Consider the following 25,237-nt stretch of genomic DNA (forward strand, 5'->3'; position numbering starts at 1 on the left):
ATGAAGGTCGTACACATTTGAGACTTTTTAAAATGCAATTTCGCAAGCAAGTAATGTATGAAAAACATTTCAGAGGTAAGCAAGCTAACATTTGATTTTTATTTTGGGGAAAACGGAAAAGGGGGTGGGGGTTGAAATAAATTTAAAATAAACAGGCTTGATCCTTTCTTTGTTGAAAAAATGCAGGATGTGCCATTCCATTCCCTCTTAAAAAATAATAAAAATAGTACGTTTGCTCCAAAATATATGAATTCATTATATATGAATTCAATAACAATATAAATGTATAAAAAGAATGGATTTCCTTTTTCATTAGTGCATGAAATGTTATTCAAAAATGGATTTTGTCTTGTTATTAGATATATATTATAATATAAGCATATATTTCGGATTTTTAAAATTTGTTTCATGCTTATAGGTTTTTATATGTCTTTAATAGTGTTGATCAGAATTAGACACGTGTCACAATATGATCCAATCGCAGCTTACCGTCCCTCAATTGGTGAAATAAGTTGAATGATTTTCTTCAAGATTCGCTACCTATTTGAACATGTATTACACGGACACTTTTTATTTATAGGATCAATCGTGCATTGGTGAGTTGATAGGGATTTTATATTTTGATTCGATTAGATTTTTTTATATATATTTCCTGTCTTTTTTATTGAAATATAAACGTCGGTACCAGCAGCTCTTTACGTTCGGCATTGTCCAGAATAGTATTCATGTTCATATATTGAAAAAAAAAACATTTATGGACCGACCATTTAGCTTCAAAAGGGGGTATGCTTTTTTCTGAGTAAGAAAATTATTTAGTTTTTCAACGCTATAACCCAAATATTTGTTTTCGAAATTAGCACTATTATATAAGTTATTCGGAAAATCAGAAATCAGAACATTATTTTGTCATCTGCTTGACCACAATATATTTTTCTCATAAAATTGGGGATCAGAATATTTTTTTAGGAAAAAACCATAACACCCCTTTTGAAGTTAAATTGTCAATCCCTTAGTGTACTGATATGAATAGTAATATACTGGAATTGTTTGAAAAAAAATATTATAGTTATTGATGCCAACGTAAATATTTTAATAAAAAAGACAGGAAATATGTCGGTGAAACAAAAAGTTCAAATCTAATTGAAATTTAAAGTGCCCATGAACTCACTGATCATGCACGAGTGATTCTATTCCTAAAAAGTGTCCGTGTAACAACTTTAAAGTGTCCGTGTAACACCCGTTAATGTACTGTTTTTCTATAGCTCTGCTGGGGGCAAAATCGTACAAAGTTCAAATGAAGTGGATGTAAACACATTTTATACTTACTGCAAACTGGGGGGTTTCCATTCCAATTTTTATTTTCCTTACACGTGCGAACCAAATTACCAGATGTTAGTTCATAGTCAGTGTTACATGTGTATGTTAATGTGTCCAGATACATCGTACCCGTTTGTGAAGATATAGTTGTAAAGGCCACCGGTGATAGATTTGGACAGGTAACTTTTGCTGCATAAAATAAAAACAATAACCCCTTAATGATTTTAAGAATGCATTATGAATAAAAGAATCTGGGCAGACAGCTTATGATTTTTCATATAAAAAAGTAGAACATAGGGTTTATCGCATTTGTATTTCATGTTTTATAATATAACATAGTATATAAATATATATATATAAAAGTTTATTATGGCTGTTCAGAGATTTCAATCGGGATGTGCCGAATTTTGTGTTAACCAAGTGTCATAGAGTGATAAATACGAGAACGGTTTGCATTCTTTAAGGTCAGGATGTGCCACTATAGCGGCTAATTCAGGTGTTAATGATAGGTGTTTGAAAAGACACGAAGGGTGGAAGAGTGATTCCAGTAAAGATGGTTATATAGCAGATTCTGTTGCTAACCGATTACAAGTTTCAGAGAATTTGGGTTTATAAACTTCATTTTGTTCAAGTTTTTGTCCGCTGTTTAGCTGTCATTTACTTGTAGTTTGTTTCATACATTACTGTGATTAAACAATTTGTCAGATTTTTCTTTATACTCTATCTTTGTTGTTCTACATGTATATAAGCAGCGAACTAGTCAAAAAACTTGAGTTTGTAGTTGAGTTATTTTTTCTTAGATGCTAAGGTACATAAGTAAAGAGAAGACTAGATAATTCCCGCGGTACGCAGTAAAACGGGAATTTATTGTCTTCTCGGTAAGGTATTTTCGAGGCGTATGAACTTTTGGCGCCAAAAATTGTCGTGGTAAATAGATAGTTATATGAGTATTACTTCTAGCCTTGCTTTCGTACTGTGTACATCAAATTTTTCATAAGCATAAAGAATGCTAAATTTGACAATTTTTTTAAGGTCTTTTATATATATTTTTTATATATATGGTATGACTATATAACCGTAATTTGATTTGGATTATATAATTTGTCTTCAAAATTTTTTATAGCCGTAGTTTTCAGATTAAAACTCCCTTTATTTAGTAAGATTGAGCATTTTTTGTACATGCACATTTTTGTTTTAAAAGTGCAGTCCTACAATTGAGTTTCGCATGGCATTGACACAAGGACGCAGGTTTCCAAATTTGGTTTTTCCTGATCGGCCACAAAATAGTATTTTGTGTGTTTTGAGTATTGTTTAATTTGAAAGATGATGGCAAATAGTATTTTGTATATATGTTATGTTGTTATAATATTGCTGTGTTGTAATAAAAGAGGCAGCTCAGAAAAGATATAAGCAGCGAGCTAGTCAACAAACTCGTTATTTTTGAAACAATTTGAACTTTTAAATTATAATTGACCGTATATGATAAACAGTATCATGCGCAATAAAGCTAGTTGTTATATGTTAATTATTCAAATCACCGAGCGTTATAAATTACCTGTTCAGATCTTTAGAGAATCTATTGATTGTTTAAGATATATTGCATACTCACTACAAACTGGAGGGCTCCCATCCCAATTTTTACCTTCCTTGCACTTCCGAACCAAATTACCAGATGAGAGTTCATAACCTGTGTTACATGTGTATCTTATGGTATCCAGATACTTTGAACCAGTCTGTGCTACTAATGAGGCAAATGAAGCTGCAGATGGATTTGGACAAGTAACTTTTGCTATAATGATAAGAATAGTTATTTAATAACAGTTTGTCTTTGTTTGGTTAATTAAAGCGTGTTTTACGTCCAGTGGCAAATATTTCAGTCGTGTTCAGGTCGCGAACAACTTAACAATCAATACAACGGGTCGGTTCTGCAAAATACTGTCGACTGTAATAAAGGGCGGGAAATTTGAAAATCCATTCGGAAATGATGCTATGTAGGATAAGAGTAGACATTTTGATTGCAACAGGCAGCAATACGAGTTCTTTTGCAAATGTTCTTTTTCGTGGACAGTGCATGGTACACAAATTACATGGGCTATTAGATTTTACGTCCAAAATCTGAAAGGACACGTATTTATACATTTTTTTCAAAGAGAAACGGACATGTTTCTATTTTAGAAATTAATTATTTTACCGCAGTAAAAGAGAAGTCCAGGGAGGAACAACATGCTATACTACCATTGAGTTCCATTTGAAGTAATTATATTAAGTAGATACAATGGATAAGCGTCAAACTGATCATAAAAAAACAATTTAAAGATATGTAACACAATTAATTGATTGGTGTTTGGTTAGCATCACGAAGCACATATCACATGCACATTCCGAAGGAACATGTGACAAGAAAATACATTATATAGAGAATGTGAACAACCATGGGATATCATTTTCACACTCCCTTCCTCTCAGAAAAATAGAACAATTTTTTATTTTGCCTGTCATTATACCTTTTTGATAAGAATTAACCTTATTTGCATGAGAAATGACAAAAATATCGGAGTTGCTAATGGAGCACAAATATTTATGTTGTATTTGTAGAAGTCCCTTCCCCTAAGCAGTTTTTGCTGTCGAATGACACCAAATTTAACCAGAAAAAATCTGTGTGATTTAAGTTTTTCATCCTACATTGAACTTTTGATGTGGTCTCTTACATACAGGTAAATTGGTCTCTAGTGGATAGTGGATAGTTTGTTGTCTCTTTTGCAATCACACCACATCTCTTTATTATGATATAAAACATATGTTTTCCTTCAATCTATACTAGTATGCATAAAAGTAACTCCCGTGAAATAGTGGATACATCATGGCAAATTGGAATGTATTTCGTTAAAGATAAGGATTTTAAGAGTGTTTGATAAGTTAACAGTTAAAGGTCGGAAAATGATTCCCAGGGACTCGAACTTTGGTATGCAGTCAAGGTCTGACATGTTCAAATAAATTAGATTCCACTTATTTCCATGCAGGTGTGTATATTTAGGCTTCAAACTACGCGTGGGGGAGACGTATTAAATTCCCCTTGTACATGCAAGCACTACAGTTCCATACAAATACTTACAGCAAACGGGACTATCATCCCAACTTTTATCCGCTTTACAGATTCGAACCAAATTACCAGATGCGAGTTCATAACCTGTGTTACATGTGTATGTTATCGTATCCAGATATTTTGAACCTGTCTGTACAGATATTGTAGCAAAGGCAACTGCAGAAGGACTTGAACACGTGACTTTTGCTACAATGGGAAGACTGAGTATTTTACAAAAACGATTAATAATTTTTTTTCGAATTTTTCCAGATTATCATATTAATTAAAGCGAATTTTCTGTTTCAGTGCATATGGTCCTTATGTTTTTTTTGGTCATAAAGGTCCTAACGGTTCTACATATTTATACATCGCTGGCTTTCAAATGTAAAAGTTTAAGAGTTATTGATCAATGAAAATCTACAAAAGCGATGTGGACGCACGAACTTTATTTGCACTAATGCCGTAGAATTAACACATTATAACTTTTTATAAGCCTTCATTTTGAGAACATATAACTTATTGTTGAGATAAAAGTAAATGTTTTTTTTCATGCCTGATTTCTTTTTTAATTATCGAATTCTAAAAAAAATGTGGATAAGAAAAAAACTAGATGATTTGACAAAATATGAAGTCGAGTGAAATTAATATCATGTTAACAAACAGGTCTGACAGACGGACGGCCGTACGTAAGCTAACACGTTACAAGTTTGATACATGTATGTCCTCAGATATTTGTTTTGCTTTATAAGGTATAAAACCATACAATAAATGGTCGTCTTTTTGTGGTAATGCTCTTAACTGAAGTACTAGTATGCATTGCAATATATACTCTGCAAACATTTCCTCGAATCAATATATTAATAAAATGTTACACTTATTTAAGTTTAGAACGTTCCTTGGCATTCAACAGATATTCTATAAACAAATCAGATATGTCGAACTAAACCAAAAACAGTAATAACATAAAGGGTATCAATTGTATTGCACCAGATGCGCATTTCAAAAATAACTGTCTTTTCAGTGATGCTTGAGACCAAACTATTCTTTAGCCCAAAATCAAGTACAAACATCGAAGAGGGACTGATAAAACAAAAAACGAACAAAAGTAAGGCCAAACCCATACAAGGAATTACAGCTCAAATATCTTATTTAATATGCTGATTTACAATAAAGTCGCCCCTTTTTTAGCGTTGATCTCTTTGGCTAACTCGGCTGTGAATTTTTACGTGCTGGTTTATGTTGTTTTATGTATCCGTTTTTATTCTGTAGATAGTCACCACTTCGGTTAACATATAATACGTTGTTCGTCTGTGCCTCTTTTATGTGCTGATTTAGGTTGTTTTACGTATTCGTTTTTATCGGTGTTAACATGTATATCTATTATATAGTCATTTTTATAAATTTACTGTTTGCAAAAGTATGAATTATTCTAAATACTAAGGATTTTCTTATCCCAGACAAATAACCTTAGCCGTATTTGGCACAACGTTTTGGAACTTTTGGTCCTCAACGCTCTTCAACTTTGTACTTGTTTTGGCTTTCGTACTTTTTTGATCCGATCGTCACTGGTTAGTCTTGTGTGGACGAATCGCGCGTCTTGCGTATTAAATTCTAAACTTGGTACCTTTTGTTAGCTACTTTTCGTATGTTTCTCTGTCCTATATGTTCTCCCATTTATTTGTATTGTAGTCCTGTCATGTAATGTTGTCATTTTAATGTTATGTTTAACATTGCCATAAAAGCGGGAGGTTTGGCTAGCCAAAAAACCAGGTTCAACCCACCATTTTTTTTCTTAAAATGTCCTGTACAAAGTCAGGAAAATGGCTATTGTTATATTATAGTTCGTTTCTGTGTGTGTTACATTTTAATGTTGTGTTTCTGTTGTGTCGTAGTTCTCCTCTTATATTTGATGTGTTTCCCTCAGTTTTAGTTTGTAACCCGGATTTGTTTTTTTCTCAATCGATTTATGAATTTCGAACAGCGGTTTACTACTGTTGCCTTTATTTAATTTAACGAGACAAATGAATACAGTGTGGTCTTATGTAGAATATCAATGTCTTATATCACCAAAAGAGTTCTAATATAAGAGAACTTACTACACACAGGAGGTTTTCCATCCCAGTGTTTACCCTCCTTACACGTCCGTACCAAATTACCAGAAGATAGTTCATAGCCAGTGTTGCACTTGTATTCTATTGTGTCAAGATAATTTGAACCAGTCTGTACCAATATTGTGGCAGAGACAACTGCTGAAGGATTCGGACATGTCACTGGCACTACAATGATTATAGGACTTATTTAATATCAAATAAATACATTAATTCTAACTATAAAGATTGATTTGATAAAAAGCATTCTTCACCAAGTTCCAAGAATATTTTCATCTTTTCTTTGCTTTGTTGAAAAGTTTTCTCTCAATTCTCGATAAACTCCCAGTAAAAGCTAGTTCAAGAATTTATGACATGCTCACATTGAAACGATATGAATTTAACTTACTTAACTAACAAATTATAACGAAATTGATAACAATTTTGTCTAACGTTTGCTTCTGGTGAAGAAGTTTGAAAGTATACTTTGGCTTTAATTTTGGATTACGTTACGTGAACACCACCTTTACCCTTAAGGAGTAATAGTTTTTAAAGCATTTTTTCCATGGTAAACTTGTATCTACTCTTATATACACAAGCTAAACATTAATAACGACAGTATATCCGAATATTCGGCCTTTCTACGCGAAAAAATGATCACATATGTTTTGCTGCGTACTTACCAAAAAAAAAAAAAACATTTGTACCACATATAATTACAAAAAAGCTCATAGAATCATTGAATGTCTCTTCCAGAAAATTCCCATTCCCTGCAGACTACAATTCACGTTTCTAATATCATATTACAAAATAAACAATTATTTATTGCTTATTGTACAATGTTGCTGATATTACAGGTTTTTACCAGCACATTTGGCCCAGGCGAGTACACGAGAAAGACAAATCTTCTTATACACATGTAAATGTGTTGTAATCTTCAAACAGATTCCCATAATTGATTAGAAACCTTTGTGTGTTTAACTGTAAACATTTGACTTAGGAATCGACACAGACACCAGTCTTGTGTTTAAATGACTGTAAGAATAATTCTTGGAACATCAATGCGACGACCTTTGTATTTGCTCTAAAAACTTTTAAAACCGCACAGACAATTGTACTATGTTCATTGGATTTATATAGATAATAATTTGACACTCACAACAGATAATTGGAGATCCTTCCCAATTACTATCAGATTTACAAGTAAGCACTGCATCTCCAGAATTTTTGTTATATCCTACAGAACAAGACAACGTTATGGTATCATCTAGTCCGTTCCCGCTTGTTACATTCGTGGTATGAGGCACTGTGTCCGGGTAGTCGCATGTCACCGCTAAAATAGAAGAGAGGCGAAAGATACCAGAGAGACATTGAAACTCATAAGTCGAAAATAAACTGACAACGCCATGGCTAAAAAAGAAAAAAAAACCAAACAATAGTACACAAAACACAACATAGAAAACTAAAGACTGAGCAACACGAACACCACCAAAAACTGGGAGTGTTCTCAGGTGCTCCCGAATGGTAAGCATATCCTTCTCTACATGTGGCAACCGTCGTGTTGCTCATGTTAGTACCAACCCGGTAGTAAGTCTAATTCGATAGGTCACATTTGGTAAAATGGGACGGGATTGTAGTTACGACATAAGGATCATAGCCGCTATCATCTGTGAAACGAATATTCCATAACGGTCAACCAACTCTTTGTGGCGTCCGTAAGACTTACGAAGGAATGATTTCAACGTCACCACTTGGAACTCTTGGTTCAATAGCTTCCTTGTGAGCAGCAACCCTCTATCAAGGAAATCATGATAGGAAATACAAGCCCTTGAATATCGTAGCAACTGGGAGATATATACTCCGTATGCAGGCGCTGCTGGAATGTTGCTACATAGAAATGGAAAGTTCACAATTGGGAAGCTGAAATCATCTTTTTTGTCGTAAAGTTTTATTTATCAACCGGCCCTCCTCATTGTTAATTTCTAGATGTAAGTCAAGTTATGAGGCATACTTAACGGTATCTATTGTATCCTTTATATCAAGTTCGATGGGATAGATGCATTCAACATAGTCACCAAATTTTGAATTATTTAGTGAGAGAACATCATCTATAAAGCGGAAAGTAAAGTTAAAGGATACTGCTTACTTCTTTTCTTTCTTCCTAAGAATTTTCTGTATGAAGACAGCTCATATGAATAAAGGAACAAGTCGACAAGAAGAGGGGCACAGTTTGTTCCTATGGTAATGCCGATTGTTTGTTGAAAAACAAGTCCTCCAAACGTAACAAATATGTTGTCAATCAAGAAATCAGGCATATTGATAACGCAGTTTCAGAGAATTTTTTGTTTGAATCAGAACGATGTTTTACAAAGTAGGATTTATCCCTCCCTAAGACAAGATACTTGTATCTACGTTGGCCATTCTTTTTTATGAAACAACGCAGGACCAACTCTTTCAATTTGTCTTTTAGTCTGGAATAGGGAATACTTGTGTAAAGTGTAGAAAAGTCAAATGTTTTAATACTATTGCAAGATGAAAGAGTCTTAGATTGTATGTACTCTGAAAGATCTTTGGAATTTTTTTAGTATCCACATCTGATTCACGCCACCTCTAGAAAAGGTAGTTTCACAACAACTTTGAAGCACGGCTTTGATTCCTGATAAACTTGATGTTAATAATTTAAAAAGAGGTTTCGTGGAGCACTTGGAAGACCCAGCAATATACCGTTGTTTGTAAGGACACTTATGTAGTTTAGGTATCCAATGCAGTGATGGAAGATGTAGTTCGTCATCTTTGAAATTCTAAAGGAACATAGAACAGACCTATGAGTGTCCAGGATTTCCTCTTTAATAAGTGTCGTGGGGTTATATATTGAGGTTTAAAGTAAACTGTCAGTACCTAATTCATTTATCAAGCAGTTTATGTAATGTGATTTACACACAAAAACGATCATGTTGTTGGGGATTTTATCTGCGGGGACAACAACATATTTGTCGTGGAGGTAGGACAAGTGTTTTGCATCATTAGGGTCTTTAAAGATTGATGTAGCATGGGTATTAATAGACCCATTCAGTTTCTCTTAATTCTGACTTGTATCAACGACCTCACATTCTTAATCCATTCGCAAAGAGTATATACGTCTTCTTTCTCGCGTTAAACCCATTGCCTGGCATAATCCTCGACTGAATCCATCAGTACTTTGAGGTTGTGTTTCAACAGATGCAAGTTATATTGCTTTTCATGAAATGTGTTTCGACTATGAGTTTGAATGTTCCATTGGTATCTTTTGCCTCTCTTTCAATATACAATCTAAAATTCAAAGTTTAAATATGAATACAATTTTTCAAAAGTATCTTGTCTAATTCCAATTGCAAATACATTAGTCTCTTTTGAAGACAATTATTCTTTTTCGAAATGAATTATTTGTATACCAAACAGATAGAAAAAAGTAAACACATGAATATGATTCAGCCCAGTGGTTGTCTGGGGTTGCAGCCTTTCTTACATGTCATTTGATTTCGTTTAGTGTTAAAGTTTAAAACAGGAATATGTTTTTTTTGTAGGGATATATTATTAACTTACACACATAATACTTGGATGAATCATATCTCCTTTAAAATAAAAAAGATAACTAAAATGCCCTTTATCTACGTGTATATTAAATATCGTACTTCGAGGACATTTTGTTATTATTCTTACCTGTCGTACAATTATCCCCCAACCATCCAAGAGCACATGTGCAGTTAAAGCTGTCCGTCAAATCATTACAAGTGCCATTGTTCTGGCAAGGGTTTGGGTTGCATTTATCAGCTAGTATTAACAAGACATAGCTTAGAGAAAACCTATGTGTTTTCTTTAACATACATGCACATATAAATTAAATCCATACAAAGAATAATCGATTGAGTTAATAACTCATAGCGTCTATTAATTTACTAAAAAGAAAATACAGTACTGTAATAGTTTACAGGGTAGCCTTATAAAAAAACAGGTGTCTTAAAAACTAATACGACATCGAAAATAACGCATGATTATCGAATATGCAAAAACTTCAACTCACTAGCCTTTGGTTTGATAAGGCTAAGGATATAATGAACGACCTCCATCATTCGATACTTGAACATTTACAAGAGACCACCAATGCGTTCTCACTAGAATTAGTCAAACACACCATTAAATAAAGGCAACAGTAGTATACCACATTCGTAATTCATAAATCGATTGAGGAAAAAACAAATCCGGGTTGCAAACTAAAACTGAGGGAAACACATCAAATATAAGAGGAGAACAACGACATAACAGAAACTCAACACTAAAATGCAACACACAGAAAGGAACTATAATATAACAATGGCCATTTTCCTGACTTGGTACAGGACATTTTAAGAAAAAATGGTGGGTTGAACCTAGTTTTGTGGCTAGCCAAACCTCGCACTTTTATGGCAATGTTAAATATAACGCTAAAATGATACCATTACATGACAGGAATGCAGTACAAATAAATGCAAGAACATTCGGGACAGAGAATTACGCAAATATACAATACAATATTATAGTACATTTCGACAACTTAACAGAAACACGAAGTGAACAAAACACAAACGACAATGCAACAGACACAGAAACTAACTATACGATAACAATTGCCATTTTCTTGACTTGGTACAGGACATTGTTTAGAAAAACATGGTGGGTTGAACCTGGTTTTGTGGCTAGCCAAACCTCCCGCTTTTATGGCAATGTTCAGTATAACATTAAAATGACAATATTACATGACAGGACTACAATACAAATAAATGGGAGAACATACAGGACAGAGACACACACTAAATTTAGCTATCATAAGGTACCAGGCTTATAATTTACTACACCAGACGCGCGCCTCGTCCACATAAGATCCATCAGTGACGCTCAGATAAAAAAAGTTCGAAAGCCAAAACAAGTACAAAGTTGAAGAGCATTGAGGACCAAAAGTTCCAAAAAGTTGTGCCAAATACGGCTAAGGTTATATGCCTGGGATAGAAAAATCCTTAGTATTTAGAATAATTCATACTTTTGCAAACAGTAAATTTAAAAAAAATGACTATATAATAGATATACATGTTAACACCGATAAAAACGAATACGTAAAACAACCTAAATCAGCACATAAAAAAGGCACAGCCGAACAACGTATTATATGTTAGCCGAAGAAATCGACGCACAATGTGACGTCATATTTAAATTTCTATAAATTTCCAAAAAATAGGATAGAGCTCAAGATTAGATTTGTAATACTGATATAACATGTATTATAACAATGAAAATTACAATACTTATTAATATAAAATTGTAGTAGTAATTAGATAATTAATTGTATTATCAAGCTATGTCGGTATTTCTTCTAAAACCATTTTAAGAATAAACCATTCTTAATATACAAGCTATTGATCAATGTGATCAGTTTAAACGTTTTGTTGCTTTAAAGCATATTGCCGAAAGCATATTAAACAAAAACAATCAATTTTAACACAAGTTTTTTTAAACATAGCTGTCCAGTATAAAGAAATAGTATGACTAGCAGACAATTTCAACCATGATGCAGACATTTTTCGGAACAAAAAATATAAACAAAACAATTTAAAGCATCAGAAATGTCTTTAAGAGCAATTTTTTTTCTGTCTTAAAATTTAAAAATCTCTCGAACTACTGTTGCATAGTGTATGCTTACTAGAAAAAGACACTAAAATCATTCTTCTTAGTACTATAACTAAATATGCAAACAACGGGCAAGTATAATTCATTATTATAGGGCATACGAAACCTAATTTTGAACGGCCCTTTTAATGAATCTTTAGACAACAATCACTGCAAAAGGATTAAACAAATAAACAACATACCCACGTCACAGGCACTGCCACATGGTTCACACAAGGAAGCATCATTTGGCAATGCGTCATTGGTGCCTGAATAAAGATAAAAGATACATAACAATTATTTGAGTTGTATTTGAAAAGGGAGTCCAAAACTATTGTAGCCTTGCATGACAGTTAGATGCTTTATAATAGAAAATAAAAGTACTAAAAAATGACATTACAGTCATGTAATATGCTAGTTTGGTCGTCGTCTCTTCCTTCAAAGATTTTGTCTCAACATTCTCTGTTTTATTTGTTTACCGCTTGAAGTTTTCAGCATAAACCAGGCATTTTGCATTCTATTTTAACACCTATTTTAGAATTGTTTTGCATCATGTTATGCCAATCCATGTTATGACTTTCTATACGGTATTGAATTTGGTCATTGATGAATGCTGTACCGTGACAAATAGTTATGAACATCCTGATCCGTATGTCATTGATGGATAAATGTCTCGTTGACATTGATACCACGTGCACGCTTCTTCATTTTTATACTGTTCATTGATATGAATGTGTAATATTCAATCAACTGATTCTGTTCTTATACACTCTTGGCTTTTTGGGATGCAACAGGTAGACTGCCAGTATCGAATATGATGTGCACTTTTTTTGGTGGTCAATTTAAGAAAGCGCTTTCATATATTCTGCTTTAAGCGTTCTTGATGAAGGTTAATCCACAAAAGCGCCTCGGAAGCATGAAATTTATAAAGTATAGATTTTAAAATCATAACAATTATTACAATATATTAAATGAAAACCGACATATTTTTAAAAAAAAAGACGGATCGACGATGATTAAATCTTATAATCGATTTTTAAAATCCAAAAATACAATTAACACGTTTCATTTTACAAATTTATCTATTTGCTTTTAACAACTTTTGACATTGATAACTTCGGATTGAATTCTAGTTCTATATATATTTAAAACATTATTTCAAATTATTAGTAAAAAGTGTAAAGTTGATCTGACCACAACTTCATGATAAATTACCTTAGATCATACCGTTTAGACATACGGAAGGACGTACTGACTAGGAACATAATTTCCCTACTTTCAAAAGCAGGAAAAAATTCGCAAAACAACCATTAGAAAATATATTACCTTGTCTTCTCAATGTGCGTATTTTCGGGGAGCCTGTGTATTGACAGAAGGTGCTACACGTTGGTTCGTTATCATTTGGAGCACTACTATCTTCTGGCGCAAACACTCTTTCGTCCGGATCAACATCAGTGAAAACATCTTGAATTGAAAATGTTAGTATAATAAAACAAGAACACATTCATATAATCGAGCAGTTTTTAGAGCTCAGGAAAGGAGACATTTTACTCGTTTTGCAGTTTTTCTACATGTCTCCTTTTCTCTTTCTCTTTCTAAGTTAGTGTTCCTATTCTACTGTGGATGATGTTTTTTTTTATTGTTTATTGTTATGTTTATACTGATTATGCTCTCTGTTGAATAGTATACAATCGTTTTTATTTAAATTGCGGTGCCATGAACAAATGGTCTTTAATCTGCACCAGTGAAGTACAATCAGATTGTTACAACAGCAAAGGATGAATTTGTATTGATGGCTTCATTTTAAATATTCCTACGCATTTTGTACATGTAACGTTCTCATGGTAGGTATGTTCACTGATATATATTGCGTTTTATTGCTACACATAACATCACCTGAAAGCACCATGTGGCTGTTGTATACAAATAGAATTTACGGAATCTTTTTTTTATATTATCGTTTTCTATAATAAATTATATTTGTGTACATACTGATTTGGAGAAAATTGCTCATTATGAAATGTATGACTTTTTTTGTTTTCTTTCCATATGCAGTGCTGTGTAATTGTATTTATCTAATTGATTAACTGACGTTTGCGAAACACACAGGAACAAAGTCTGTCCTGGATTCTCAGATCTAATACTTTAAATGTGTATACATGAATAATTTTTAAAGGAATTTACATAAAACGCCGACACACTGAAATAGATGACAAAGAATATTCAGAATACTTAAGCACAAACAATAACTCATTGAACATGTTGAAAAGTGAAAAACAGTTTTTAATTGGAGTAAAACAAATATATAATACTAATTATTTATAACATGTTTTCTTGCCAGTATTATGTATGGCCGAATATTATTTTCAAATACAAGTTTTATGAAAAAAAAATTCTTAAAATACATTTAAAAGATCTAATAATTAATGCATACAATACATGTAATTGATAACGGTCGCATTTGCATATAGGTAATTTTATACGTGTACCATGTATTTTTGCTGTCGATACCACTTGATTCCGGTGGCACCTGTGTGTATGGGTGTCATCAAATAACATTGTCTTGGATTGTGTGCACTTTACATATAACAAGTTGTCTGCACTCGACTGTATTTCCTTTTGTTTGTCAAATTTGATTCAATGTTTTCTTTTAGTTGATATATATATTTAGAAATGCACATACCTGACAAAAGATAAAAGTAAAATAAATCGGCAGTTACTTTTGTTAATTTCATACAAAGATATAGCCGTCTGCTTCCTCCGAAAGGATTACTAGTAAAGCTTGTGTCACTTCTGAAATATATCATAAAAACTATACATGTAGGAATTACATTCATACAGATATGTTACAACCGTTCTTTATAGTAATTGCTTACGAGAAGTTCATAAGATTTTCAATTTTATTTTATTAATTTTGCAAAAAGGAAATTACAAATGATTTAAATATTTTTAAGTTGAATTTGTTAATGTTTACTTTTATGTTTTAAGTATTTTTTTATACCTTGTTTTTGTGTCTATCCTTATCTCAGTAATGCTCTCTTCCTCGTTGTTTCAGCCGACATTTCTCTATTATTTTGTTTTGGTCCATATGACTAGTAACAACATCCAGACCCTTGCAATATAACAGTTGAGTGCTCGCAAAAAACATACAATCAGCCTTGCCACTGCCCGAGCCAGGATACGAATGACGACGTCATTTGTTGTTAAATGATGCATTATCATTGCTTATTATGAAATGTTTTAGAGTGTATGATGTAAAATGCAGACTCAACAATGTAGTCACACTTGCCGCATACGAATAAGTTGTTTCATATCTTATAATTTGAAGATGTTTATTTTCGCAGTGCTAACTTTCGCAATATCCAGGACAAAACATCTTCAGATTCTTTTTTCGTGAATTTCATTCTGATTTTTTATAAGTTACACGACGGGATTTTCGTGATTTATCCTTATCGTGCAGTAATCGAAATAAACCCTATGGTAAGTAGTAATTTAGTTGGAGCTGATGCAAGTCATTTGTCAAATATCTTAAGGATATTTTTATTTTGTCAAACTTTAGGTTCATACGTTCTCTATAACAATTAACATTTGGATAAAATTTACCATTACCTTTGACACAAATGTTTGTCTAATAAATACTCATAAGATATTTGCACAGATGGGAAGACATTTCATTTGTTTTTGCTTCATTAAAATACCAGTCTGCTTATGAAACTTTCTTTGTTTTAAAACCAAATGCATTTTTGTCTTGAAATAAATTACAAAAGTGTATTGGATTGTGTCATGGATGACTATTTGAATACTTAATTTATTTTTATAACAATAATTTCTTTTATTATTAACATTTTAAAACAATATTACAATAGGACTACTGTTCCAGATCCGGAACTATTACGAAAAAAACGCTCAATCGATAAAAAGTTTTGACATACACAACGCATGTATTTACACACATATAACCATAATCGTGTATGTTGACTGGTTGTTTACTGTTTTTTTCTGTCATTTGGTTGCTGTCTCATTGACGTATATCCTACAACCCAATTTATTCGTACATTCTTGCAAAATAAGGTTCTTTACTAAAATGAGTCCTAAATTATTGTTTACTTGAAAACCAAAACAGTCTGTGCGTTAGAGATGTTTAAACTATTGATGCAAGTCCAATCGTCCAATGTTGTCCCAAAAGCATTTAAACTGATGGAATCTTGTATCGTTGTAGTTACAATGTTGAGAGTTGTTGATTGTTCTGAATTGTCTGATATTTTTGTGTAATTATATTCCCACAATGTTCCCTGCAGTTCTTCAGGCAAAGAACAAGCGGCATCTGAAAATACAGAATGTAGAAATTAGACCATATGAAATTCAAAGACTTTGGACAATAGTAGATTACGTGGTCCCTGATAAGGACCAGGCCTGATGTCAAAAAGAATAAATCAACTACAATTTAAGGCGGTATAATGATCTCTATTTTGTTTTTTGATATATGCTTACACGTAAAAGAGACGCGAAAGATACCAAAGGGACATTCAAGTTCATAAGTCTAATATAAAATGAAAACGCCATGACAAAGACAGGCAAAAGATACCAAAGGGACATTCAAACTCATAGGTCGGAATTAACTAAAAAAAAAAAACCAAAGACAAACAACAGTATACAAAACACAACAAACTTGACATAGAAAACTAAAGACTGAGCAACACGAACCTCCCAACAATCGGGTGATCACAGGTGTTTCAGAATGGTAAGCAGATCCTCACAATATAAGTGACTGTCTTGTTGATATCTAACTCACGCCTTTTATTTATATTGCCTGAATATGTATCATAATACGGGATAAGAAGGGATGTACTTTAACTTCTATAAAGTTTTCTTGACAATTGAGACTTACAGATTGTCTTATATTTGTTTCACATTTTCTATAACAAATAGTTAATGAACATTACGACATCGAGCACGGGTTCAAGAATTTCAGCAAACTCAATTTATCTAGAACATGCAGATGACGCGGAAAGTAAAAATGAACGAATACTTTATGAGTAACACGAAGGCAATCGACGATTATAACCTTTTTTCCCGAAACTGACTAATGAAAATCTGAACTAAACTAAAAATAATATGTTACGTTAGAAAAAAATAAATTAGGAAATAGAGAGGGTGGATATACGCCAATTTTAAATCAATCCAATGGAAAAAAAAAAAAAAAAAAATTCAAAATAAAGCTTGATGCCAATATACGGGTTTACAATGAAAAGGTTTGAATGCTTTTGCCGAGCTGTTTTTCGCCCCTAGATAAAAAAAAGTAGATAAATCAATCATTACGCATGATTATATTTTTCATCGCGTGCTGAAATGATTAGATAGCAGAACCTTCTAGTGCCAATACCTGATTACAGGTGTTCTATTGGATATTGTACTTCAGGAATAAAAGTTTAGCTTGTTGCTATGTTAAAGGTAAACCTTCATTTTTTTATAAATAGTATAAACACAGTAACAAACTGGCCTAGCTGGTTTTTTAAGTCACTATTTTGGTACCTGATTTCCGGGTTTGATTGGCTGGAAATAACGATCAATCAATACGTACGTAGTAAACCTAAGAGATGACTTTAGTTAGAAATATTGTCAAATCTTGACTTTTTCTCGTGCGAAAAACTTGACGTCCTTTTGGCTTTGCTGAATGTAAAATGTTTTGGATTTTCAAACTTCTTGGCCAATTTAATATTTTTTCAGCAAAAATGATTTTAAAAAAATAACCACCCCGATACAATGGAAATATACGAATTGTTCCTTTATATACAAAATGCATAAAAAAAACAAAATGTGCTTTACTGCTTTACTGAAAGTTGTTAGCAGCGAGTTTAAGATGAATATGACTATACAGTTTGGAAGAAAATCTGTAGATTTATGTATCCGTACTATTCTTCCTTTCCATATTTTTCCTATTGATTTTATTTCCGTTAATCCTATTTGGTGTGTTATTTTGTTATATTTGGAATGGAAATGGAACCTTCTCTTTTGTTTATTTGTTTTTCATATTTTTTTTTTTGCTATTTAACGTTTTTCAAAACCGTTGTTGGATTTCACTATCGGAATTTCATTTGCATTCAGGCCTGGGGTAATGGTAATTTGTATTTGTAACGCATTGTAATATTACATTTTTTTGATGTAATGCAAAGTAATTTGTTATGCACATTTTCTGCATTACAATTACATGTAATGAAATGATCACTTTAGTTAAAAATCAATGTAATGCCTCCATTACTGTACATTACTTTCCATTACAAATTGGTAAAATACATAAAATTGAAAAATATAGTAAAATAAAAATAAACTATTAACAAAAACAAAAGAAAGTATTGAATAAAATTATTGTCACAGTTAATTACTGTATTAAATCATTACAATTGTTTGCCCTACAAAAATCTTCTAAAAATAATTATTAAACAAAACTATATAGATGAATGGAAAAAATATGAAGATGAAATTTTCATAATTCTGTACACACCTTACATGTATTTCAATGAAATATTGAATATGTCAATCAACATTTTTACACCAAACTGTGTTCATGGTGGTTGTTATTTCACCTAATTAATATCAAAATGTTTTTATTGCAATCAAATCTTCTCAACTTATGTTTGTCCTCACAGAGCCCTTAGGCATTTAACAAGATAATCCTTTAATGGCACATTTATTATATCCCTTTGAAATCCCTTTATGATGTCTTAATGAGTAAGTGATCAATGTTAGAAACAAAATTATATGAAAATTTATTTATTTTTCAAGTATTTGAAGTCTATGTCACTAACACTGTATATATATGTACATATACCCTGGTAATATTTATATATTTCTTATAAAAATCTGTTTTTTAAATGTTTTTAGTTTTTATATTGAAAAAGTAATGTGTGATGTAATGCATTACACAGGCAAAGTAATTGTAATGTAATGCATTACATGTGAGAAAAATGTAATTGTAATTGTAATTGTAATGGAAGAATCACAATTACATTGTAATGTAATGCATTACATTGCAATGTAATGGCCCCAGGCCTGTTTGCATTAATATATTATCTTTTCATATGCAAATTCGTATGTTGCCAAATGTGTAATCGGACGTGTGGCTTAAACCATGTGTCTTTTTTGAAATTGATAACATATTTGATGAATTTGTAAGAATATGCCTTCTGTTATTACTTATAAATAAATTTCTGAATCATAATTATTAAGCGATTTCGCGGGTGTGTTCTTGTGATATTGAAAGTTTTACAAACACGATTATGACTGGTGTAATAAACGTAGATTTCTTTCACAGATGACCGATGATATTTTCCATTATTCGTAACGTATAACTCCAATCGGTCTCAGGGCCATGTTGCTCTAAATGTTTGTAAACTGTAAAGTATGTTTAGACATATCAACTAAATTTTCTGACTTTCAAAACTGAATTGCAAATTTGTTTTGATTAATTCCCATCTGCAATAAACATACAAAATGACTATTCAAATTGTATTATACCCTTTGTTTACGGTTGCTTTAAATATCATAAATGCATCCACTTCCTCATTTCTGTTTCATTTTTTATTTGGTTACCTGTATCAAAGAGCACAACAACCAAAGTAGTAAAAATCACAAAGCCTGTTAGGATCTGAGTTATGCCGCTTTGACCAAAGAATGTGACTTTTAACAACTTAAACTAATTGTTAATTTATATATCATTGTCATTTTGCTAAGTTTCTTTTGTTATCTATTCTGATTTCGGACTTGGACTTTTTTTAAACTGAGTTTTACTATGCGTATTGCTGTGTGTTTGGTTTTTTTACATTGGCTAGAGGTATAGGGGGAGGGTTGAGATCTCACAAAACATGTTTAACCCCGCCGCATTTTTGCGCCTGTCCCAAGTCAGGAGCCTCTGGCATTTGTTAGTCTTGTATGATTTTTAATTTTAGTTCATTTGTATGTTTTGGAGTTTAGTATGACGTCCATTTTCACTAAACTAGTACATATTTCTGTTTAGGGGCCAGCTGAAGCCCGCCTCCGGATGTGGGATTTTCTCGCTGTGTTGAAGACCCATTGGTGGTCTTGGGCTGTTTCTGCTCTTTGGTCGTGTTGTTGTCTCTTTGACACATTTCCAATTTCCATTCTCAATTCAAATTAAAAATGAAATATCAAGCAGTGTTAACACTTTCGTCGCGTCAAACCGTCTTAACGTATGTGTACAAATTATAAAACATTCATATTACACGCTACAACCTTTCAATGCTTGGTTTGCGGGCAACATTGGAAAACTCTCAAGTTAGACAGCAAACTCACTTACACATTTTATTCAATTTTTCTATATTAAAACTTAAACTGTTGGCCAGTCTTTTATACCTATAGCAGCGCATATACATTTGTGCTTTTTCTACATATGATCAGATGAACAAAATTTAATTATCAGTTGGAGGGGGAGTACAATTTTATAAATTAATATCCTCATCTAGCAAGAACTGAAAGAAAAATAAAAATGCTTGAGATAGGATGAAAATGATTATTCGACCACATAAAATGCAGAAAATATATTTTTATAAAATCATTAAAATGGTAAAGAGCTTTTTGCGCGAAATGAATAAGATGACAACGATTTTTTTCGAAATACTAAGGATTTTCTTCCTCAGGAATAGATTGCTTAGCTATATTTGGCAAAACCTTTCGGAATTTTAGGTCCTCAATGCTCTTCAACTTCGTACTTTATTCGCCCTTTGTAACTTTTTGGATTCGAGCGTCACTGGTTAGTCTTTTGTTGACGAAATTCGTGTAAGGCGTATACAATTGCTATTCTGGTATTTATGATGAGTTGATAGCAATTTCCGGTGAAAAATGAATATTCATTTTGAGAAAAATGGCTATAGTTCTTCCCCCTTCCCCCTTAAGTTTAAACAAATGTGAAAGTCGAAAGTTTGATTGCAATCAGTGTTAACTATACAAGATGAAATTTGAAAATTTTATTAAATATTACCTGACGTCGATGAATACATTAAACATATAATCACTGAAAGAAGGGCGTTGTAAAATTTCTCCTTTAGTGTCTCCATTTTCTCTTTACACATTGAAAAAGAATATTTTTCTCACTTTTTTCCTCAAATGATCATTGCATTGTCCTAATTTAAACAAACAAAATATCACAAATTGGAAAAACAGCTCACTACACAACACTTTTTTGTATCTATAAAATTACATGACACACGTTTTTAAAAGTTGTTTATGACAGTTCAATGGTTTACATGTATAACAAATGAATTCAAAATGAATACAAATAACAAATATTTTAAAAGGCAATTTATTGTACTACAAAGATTTAAAAATACACACCTTATGTTAAATTATGCATGCATTTAGCTGTTTTGAATTATGACAATATACAACTAAATCGGTTTAAAATGAAATGTTTATTTTCAAGTATCTAAACTGTCAATAACCATCTAGCTGAATAAGATTGCTTTAAAGTGGGGTCAATGAAATTAACACTAGAGTGATTTGAAAATCAGTGGCTTCATCACACTCGATGTAGACTTTTTGCTATGCTTGAGTGACAAAATGTAAAGGTTGATGAAAAATGGGATGATAACAAAATTGCAAGTTGTACAGAATAAGGTGGTGAGATCCATCCTTGGTCCCGGTGCAAGGAGTAGAATTACATTTGATATTTTAGACAAAGTCAATATGCTATGTGTAAAAGATAGAGTTAGTCAACTTAGATTAAACCATGTATTCAATATATATCATGGACATGCTCCAGAGTATTTGTGTGAAAATTTTGATTTGAATAATCATAATACCAGAAGTGCTGCACATAATAATTTTTTTGTACCAAATATTTAAAACTGTAATACAAACAGCTTTGTCTATAATGCTATTAAAGACTGGATCAATCTACAGTTTAATAAAAAAATAATATATTAAATAGATTTGTTTTTCAGACGCTAAAGAACAATTAAAAATAACAGCAAGAAATATAGAAACTGGAAATTTTTTTTATGTTTTTTAAGAAAGATTTGTTTTCAAATTTTTGTTGTTGATGAAATCAAATTTAAACAATAAATTGAAATATTATTGTCATATATTTTCAAACAAAGGACCCCATTGGAAATAAGCTATACTTTGTAAGCTTTAATGGGATATCCTAGGCTTTTTCTAAATAGATATAGGAAGATGTGGTATGAGTGCCAATGAGACAACTCTCTATCCAAGTAACAATTTATAAAAGTAAACCAGTATAGGTCAAGGTACGGCCTTCAACATGGAGCATTGGCTCACACCGAACAGAAAGCTATAAAGGGCCCCAAAAATTACTAGTGTAAAACCATTCAAACGGGAAAACCAACGGTCTAATCTATATAAAAACGAGAAAAGCACTGTTTTTAAAATATATTATGATACCATTTTAAAAGTATATTTATATATATATATATTATTGTCTTGTCTTGTTAATTTTTGTATATGTGCTTGAATTTGCCTGAAAAAACTATACTATACTACACTACAATTATAAGTGGAATATAAATACATCTAGAACTTGTCTATCAGTTTTGTACACCGATTAGACAATACAAAAGGGACGAAAGGATTTGAGATTTGACGAAAAAACCTATTCTCGCCACCTTCTATAATGCAATCCCAAGTTAAGCAAGGAACCACGTCCGTAAGAGCTATATTAGCATACGTTTATTTCCTATCTTAACTTAATATTGTCACTTGGAGGTGAGTTCTCCTATTTGCCTTGAAAAGACCAATGTCGAAGAAGAGCGTTCTTTTGTCTTTGTTTAATTGTACTACTACACAGTAACATCGTACTTGTGGCGTTAAATCCAATACCTTGAGTAAGAAGAATGAAAAGATCTCTTGACGTTGAGACAAAAACTGAATCTACTCTTTAAGGGGTCCATTATGGGCATGATAAATATATTTCTGCTCATATTCAATGTACCATTTTCCAAGTGGCTGTCTAAATAAACCGTCTTTGGTCGACACAACTTGCAGAACGTACATATTGTAAATCCCTCTTTTGAGTAAATGTTCGTTCTTTTTGACGAATAATCAAATTCATTATTTTAAGTAGGATTTAGCTGTTTTAATTCTTAAAAAGGTCATCAAGGATTCCTCTCGCTGTGTTGAGGCCCATTGGTGGCCTTGGGCTGTTTTCTGCTCTTTGGTCGGGTTGTTGTCTCTTTGACACATTCCCCATTTCCATACTCAATTTTACCATAATTTTAAATTGGATTTGTTTTCCCGTTTTAGCGTAAACATTAATGTTATTAACATCTCGTTTAACCCTTGTATAAGGTAATGGAATTATCAAAAAAAGAAGTAGGAACTTACCCTACAGTGTCACTACTGAGTATGTATTTTGTGTTCTCGTTTTGTGCGTGTGTCATTTACTTGCTGTATTTGAGTATATCTCACCCCTCAGTTTGCCAATAGGATCAACTAGTTCCATTTTTGATTGTGTGACCAATTTGATTAAATTCTCAAATATGTCCTCAAGTTGCAAATGTGGGGAATTAGATTGATGGTAATAATATATAATTTGTTTTATTTGACGATCAAAATCAAACAGTTGGTGAACAGAATAGATTTGTGTTTTATGGATAATAAAATTGAGAATGGAAATGGGGAATATGTCAAAGAGACAAAAACCCGACCAAAGAGCAGACAACAGCCGAAGGCCACCAATGGGTCTTCAACTCAGCGAGAAAATCCCGCACCCGGAGGTGGTCCTCAGCTGGCCCCTAAATAAAATTGTGTACTAGTTCAGTGAAAATGGACGTCACACTAAACTCCAAAACATATAAATGAACTGAAATTAAAAATGATACAAGACTAACAAAGGCCAGAGGCTCCTGACTTGGGACAGGCGCAAAAAATGCGGCGGGGTTAAACATGTTTTGGGAGATCTCAACCCTCCCCCTATACCTCTAGCCAATGTAGAATAACATCACCGAATGTAAACTATCAACGAGTTTTGACTTGTCATCAGCAACAGGATAGGTATCATGATTGATGTAGAAATACTTACTATTCGGAACACCTGAATTTAAGCCCTGGTTTTAGTTGAGTTCGTAGTGCTCAGTGTTTAGTCTTCTGTGTTATACACTGTGCAAGCAAAAAAATTACTCGAAAAATTGCCATTATTGCCTCTCTTCTTTAAACTTGTCTTTATTTACACAGGACTTAATATATAAAAAGTCTCAAAATATGGCTTATGTTTGATCTAAAAAAAAGAAGAAAATTGTTTTACTATTTTTATTATAAAGATAAAAGAAAAATTTCTATTTTGTGTTAAATTGTTTAATTTAAACTGTCACAGGTTATGAAAGGTTAAGTTTTTCTAAAGATGAAAATATGTGTGACACAGCGGCTCATAGAAACAAATCATCTAGACCATGACAGTAACGATGTTTTGAATAATATTTAAAAAGAAATAAATTCATAAAAACTTTATTTTTAATATTTAAATATATCACATGGAAATGTGAGACTTAAATCTGATGAAATACTTTTGTAAAATCAAAATATTAATAGAGTTTATGGTATATATGCACATATGTTTGAACAAAATGAAAATTAGCTGTTGATCCATATTTCATACACAGGTTAATTTTAAACCTTATTTGTTTGATGCAAGAATATCACTTTATACCTCAAAAGGAATATTTATATTCCAGGTTGCGTGATTTAAAAATATTGTGTCCTTGTGACAGTGCATATAGTTTGCAAAACTAGGATTCCTTCATAGTCACATATCTTACATACTTAACATCAAATAATCCAGCATATGAAATTAATATTTGCGTCGGAAATTTAGCAGTCAGCTATCAATCAATTAGTTAATCAATATATAAACTCAGGTCTTAGGTAATTAACATGTTTTTCTCTGACTGTTAATGACGTCTTTATACTAAATCCATTGAATGTTGGACGTGTACTGATTCATATTTTAGTCTTAGATACATGATTGTTTTCATTAGTTGTTATTGGCTTTGAACTAGCTGTCAGTAACTTCGAGTACTCTCAGATTTGTTCTTGGAGTCTTTTTGTT

At 32.2% G+C, this 25,237-nt stretch overlaps 1 protein-coding gene across 4 annotated transcripts in view; it reads right to left on the reverse strand.

The window, feature by feature from the left end:
* The window catches only part of LOC127716162 (sushi, von Willebrand factor type A, EGF and pentraxin domain-containing protein 1-like), a 112,299-nt gene that overhangs the window by 53,967 nt on the left and 33,095 nt on the right, over positions 1–25,237 (reverse strand). Inside the window, exons 1-8 of one of the 4 annotated variants that reach the window (XM_052222278.1) lie at positions 21,158–21,431; positions 16,270–16,486; positions 14,846–14,955; positions 13,489–13,626; positions 12,366–12,431; positions 10,186–10,296; positions 7,646–7,819; positions 6,496–6,675 (exon numbers count right to left, since the gene is read on the reverse strand). In XM_052222278.1, coding sequence (XP_052078238.1) covers positions 6,496–6,675; positions 7,646–7,819; positions 10,186–10,296; positions 12,366–12,431; positions 13,489–13,626; positions 14,846–14,955; positions 16,270–16,486; positions 21,158–21,248 — 1,087 coding nt within the window. In that variant the 5' untranslated portion in view covers positions 21,249–21,431. The other 3 variants (XM_052222277.1, XM_052222279.1, XM_052222280.1) reach the window with 3 other exon arrangements.

Source organism: Mytilus californianus, unplaced genomic scaffold (genome assembly GCF_021869535.1).
Source record: "Mytilus californianus isolate M0D057914Y unplaced genomic scaffold, xbMytCali1.0.p SCAF_9, whole genome shotgun sequence".
In the NCBI taxonomy this organism is placed as follows: Eukaryota; Metazoa; Mollusca; class Bivalvia; order Mytilida; family Mytilidae; genus Mytilus; species Mytilus californianus.